Consider the following 4,891-nt stretch of genomic DNA (forward strand, 5'->3'; position numbering starts at 1 on the left):
TGGGATCATTTTCTTTGGATCTGCCTTCTGATTGCTCTAATTCTCTCTTCTGCTGTGTCTAATATTCTGTTTAATGTTTCCACTAAATTTTTAATTTTTATTACTTGATTTTTTTTATTTCTAGAAGTTTTCTTTATTTCTCTCAGGTCTGTTTCTTCTATTTTAATAGATACTCACTCTGTTCTCATATTTATAGTTCTGTCCTTTATTTCTTTAAACATATTAAATTGGTGTTTTTCTTTTATAGAAATGCTGTACATTACATTCCCCAACTCATTTGTCTTATAACTGGAAGTTCGTAACTTTTGACCTCCTTCACCCATTTCACCTACCCCCTGCCCCCACCTCTGGAAATATTATTATTATTATTATTATTATTGTTATTATTTTGATTCCACATACAAGTGAGATGATACAGTACAATTGACCCTTGAACAACATGAGTTTGAACTGCATGGATTTTTTTTTTAAAAATACAGTACAGTACTGTAAATGTATTTTCTCTTCCTTATGGTTTTTAAATAACATTTTCTTTTCTCTAGCTTACTTTATTGTATGAATACAGCATATAATACATTAACATACAACATACATGTTAATCGACTACTTATGTTATCAGTAATGATTCTGGTCAACAGTAGGCTATTATAGTTAAGTTTTCAGGGAGTCAAAAGTTATGTGTGAATTTTTCACTTGCAGGGGGTCAGTGCCCCTAACCCCCACATTGTTCAAGGGTCAACTATATTTGCCTTTCTCTATCTGACTCATTTCACTTGTCATAGTTATTTTACTGTTTCTTTCTGAATAGCTCTAACATTTGGGTCATTTTTAAGTCCAGTTTTGTTGATTGCTTTGTCCCCTGACAATAGATTAATTTTTTTCCCTTGCTTTCTTGTATGTCTTCTAATTTTTGATTGAGTATCAGCCATCACGTGTTAATTGAAATGGACATAAACAGAGTTTCGTCTAGGAAATGGGTGAGTCTCTTCTGTCAGGTCATCCGTGTGGTGGAGGGAAGTTTGGATCAGCCTGCTTAGATGCTGACCTTGGTTTGGGTTTTATTGTTATTGTGATGAACCTCAGGGTACCTAAGATTTCAGATTCCTTTGTGGTGGGCTTCCAGTGCCATGTGCTTAGGGCAAGGGCTGGAGGCACAGCGTTCTTGCTCTGCCCTAAGTTTTCAGCTGTCCTGTGTACCTGACCCATGGAGGGGACCTCTACACGTGCCTGCCTCCCCCCAGTGACTGCTGCTGCTCCTGCAGCTGTACCAGCCAAGCTGACTTGGGGCTAGGAGGGCTCCACTGTCCTACCCCAGGGTGTCTTGAGCAGGCCCTATGTGCCTGGGTCTTGGAGGGCGAAGCTTTCTCACATCCTGCTGCTCCTCCCTGCCATGTCCAGACTCCACTTTGTAGTTGGGGTGGGTGTGTGAGCTTTCCCTGCCCTCCGAGCTGTAACAGTCTGATTCCTGTTCCCTATTCAGTGGGGGTAGTTATTCCTCTGCCCTTCCCCATATACAAGGTGAGTCCCAGGTGGTGGATGTGGGCAGGACATCTTCCCCCTGCGCCCTCCCAGGACCCCCTCCCCACCTCCCGCTGAGCTGTTGGAGAGAGGGCTCTTTGAGGAGGGGCTGCTCTGCTTATGGCTATATATGTCTTCGAGAAAAGAACTTCAAAATACAGGACAATAAAACAGAAGGACAAGCTGTATCAGGAAAGCATGATTTATTTGGCTCACAAAGTGTTGGTTCCCTGCTGGAGAAGGGCCTCCCAGAGGGGACACGCAGGGTCACAGAGGGATCCCGATCACCCTGCTACATCCTTGCCATAGGCTTCAGAGGGTCCGCTGGGCATGCTCTTCACCTGCCCCGTGCAGAACCTGGAGGCCACTGAAGACTTGTTCTACGAGGGGTGCCAGGGTGGCCCCCTGTGGGCAGCGACCGGGTGGGAGGGAGGAGCACCATCTATCTGCTTCAGGCACCCCCTCCTCCGTGTCACTCATTCCTTGCACAAAGAGACTCTGGGCCCACCTGCCTGGTGGGCCTGCTGGGGTGTGCCTGCTGGGGTCTGCCTGGACGGGGCAATCTCAGCATAAGGACTCAGACCTCTCTTTGGGGTGGGGGTGTCATCTACGATGTTCCAGGACAGCTTGTCACCGACAGGAGAGTCTGTCTGATTCTGTTCTGGAAGCCACACACCTAGCCACGCTCCTGGACACCTGCAGCTGATGGAACAGACGCACCTAACAAAGAGTAGACCCAGGCTGCACACGTCCGAGATGGCCAGCTAATCACTATCTACCAGAACAAAAATCAACAGCCAGTAAAAGAGAATGCAGACATCTTATATCTATGTCATAAGTAATTTCGATATACAATTTAAAAAATCACTAGACATAAGAGATATAGAAAACATAATCCACAGTTAAAGAAACAAGTCAATCAATGGTAATGAAACTTGAGATGGTCTGGACATTGGCCAGGCAAACAATGGTGGGAGAGCAGCTATTATAAATACATTTCAAGAATCCAAGGAAGGTATGTTCAAAGAATTAAAGGAAAGTATTATTTTCATGACTGAATGGAGAGGGAATGTTAGGGAGATAAACGGAAACTGGTCAAAAAAAAAAAGGAATTCTAGAACTGAAACACAAGGTGGACATGAAATGTCCACTGGAAAGTGGAAGATCGAAGAGTAGAGTGTGTAAAAGTGAATGCACATCAAGAGAAATCATCTAACCTGACGGAGAAGGATGAGCTAAGAAAAATAAAAAGAGGGCCACCAGGGTGGCTAAGTCCACTGGGCATCCGGGTCTTGGTTTCAGCTCAGGTCATGGTCTCAGGGTCGTGAGATTGAGCCCCACATTGGACTCTGCGCTCAGCAGGGAGTCTGCTTGAAATTCTCTCTCCCTCTGCGTCTCCCCCTCTCGCTCACTCTCTAATAAATACATAAATCTTTAAAAAAAGAAAAAGAGCCTGTGAGCCAGTGTCAGACAGTCTAACACACAGGTTAAGTTCAACCTCCGGGGGAGAGAATGAAATCAAAGTATAAAACTGTGTTGAAGACACAATGGACAAGTCTCCCAAACCTGACTTAAAACAAAAAAATGACACCAATTTACAGATCCTAGGATCTTAGAGAAAAACCCAAGCTAGATAAATACAAAGAAAACCATCTCTGGGCACATAATAGTTGCAGTGATGAAAACCAAAAATACAGAGCAAAGCCTTCAAAGCAGTGAGAGGAGAAACACTTTATAGACGAGAAAAAAACATTAACAGCTGACTTCTCATCAGAAGCGGAGACCGGAGAACAGTGTCGAGATGCTGAAGACAGACACGGCCAATCAAGGATTCCATGTACAGCAAAAAAGAGAGAAAGTCCTTTGAAAGAGGGTGAGATGAAACCTTTCCGGGAAGACGAAAGCGAAGAGAAGCACCAGCAGCAGAGTGCGCGACAAGGAACGCTGGCGGGGGTGGGCTGGGAGGAGCCCTACGGGCAGGACGAAGGAGCAGGGAGTGTAAGAGGCTCTCTGTTCTTCTCATTGGCTTGGACGACAGTGACCGATGCAAATGTGCAACTCTGTTACTAGGTCACATCTGGACATGTGGTCACGTGCGGTCGCCCTCAATCCTCTTGGTCCTAACTGTGGTTTTAACCTGTGGTCAGAGCCAACAGAGGAGCATGTGGACGGCGGACCTCATGAGCTCGTGGCTTGTCCACAGGTCTCAAGGTCACACTGCTGTGCGGTCTCAGGGGGACTCCAGGCTATTTGTTGTCTCTGCTCTGACCACAGCATGAGCTCCAGAGACCACAGTCTTGGAATGACTTAACTAGTGTGACTTGTTACTGGGCCACGTGAGGATATGTCACTACTGAACTTCTAAAGCCCCCGCATAATTTGGCACAATGGTAAAGACCACAGTCTCCAGCGTGGACCCAGCAGCTTCGAATTCCTGCTTCTTCGCCCCAGTGCTGAGCGCGCACACATCATGGAATCTAACTGCACATCCGTGTAAGTGGAGTGTCACCCACCCCTTGGATGCTGCAAGGACTGGTGACTAGTCAGTGATGAGCTGATCCAGGTAAAAGGCTTAGCACGGCGCCCGGCACAAAGCTGGGACTGGGTGACATGGTGGGTGACACGGCCACGGCTGTCCCCGATGAGGAGCCCAGCCGCTTGGCTCTGGTCCATTGGGAAGATCTTCTGGGTCACGGAGTCTCCAAGTCAAAATGGGGGACCCTTGGTCTGGCGTGCAAGATGGTGTTTGTGTGGACAGAGGACAGGGTGTTTACCCCAAAGATACAGGATGTGGGGTCCCTTGTCCCCAGCTGATGGTCCTTCACCACCCAACCTGGGCTCTGAGCCAGAAATCACAGGGCTTCTGGGTCACGCCAAGCCTCCCGCTGATACAGTTTCCTGAACCGGGTCACTTCCAACAGAAACTCCAGGAAGAGACGCACGGAGGAGGAAGAGGAAAACAATCAGGCAACCAGGAGGAAGGCACCTGTGTGGCTGGTGGCCAGGATGCCACAGCCCGGGTATAAAGGCTGCCCAGGGAAGGAGCCTCCAGACCAGCCCCATCCTCTACCCTGACTTCACTCCAGCCCCACGCCACCATGTGCCACACCAACTGCTCCACGGGCTGCCAGCAGGCCTGCAGCACCTCCAGCCCCTGCCAGACGACCTGCTATGTGCCCAGCTCCTGCCAGACGACCTGCTGTGTGCCCAGCTCCTGCCAGACGACCTGCTCCGTGCCCAGCTCCTGCCAGGTGTCCTGCTCCGTGCCCAGCTCCGGCCAGGTGTCCTGCTCTGTGCCTGTGATCTGCAGGCCTGCCGTGTGCCTGCCTGTGAGCTGCAAGCCTGCTGTATGCCTTCCTGTGAGCTGCAAGCC

The 4,891-nt window shown here is 48.5% G+C and overlaps 1 protein-coding gene across 1 annotated transcript in view; it reads left to right on the forward strand.

Moving 5' to 3' along the window:
* The first annotated feature begins 4,599 nt into the window (after positions 1-4,599).
* Positions 4,600-4,891, forward strand: part of LOC103679780 (keratin-associated protein 12-1-like) — a 739-nt gene continuing 447 nt past the window's right edge. Inside the window, exon 1 of the mRNA XM_008709326.2 lies at positions 4,600-4,891. This exon is cut by the window's right edge and continues 447 nt beyond it. Within this exon, the coding sequence (XP_008707548.2) occupies positions 4,617-4,891 (275 nt within the window). The 5' untranslated portion in view covers positions 4,600-4,616.

Source organism: Ursus maritimus, unplaced genomic scaffold (assembly GCF_017311325.1).
Source record: "Ursus maritimus isolate PB19 unplaced genomic scaffold, ASM1731132v1 scaffold_4, whole genome shotgun sequence".
Classification (NCBI taxonomy): domain Eukaryota; kingdom Metazoa; phylum Chordata; class Mammalia; order Carnivora; family Ursidae; genus Ursus; species Ursus maritimus.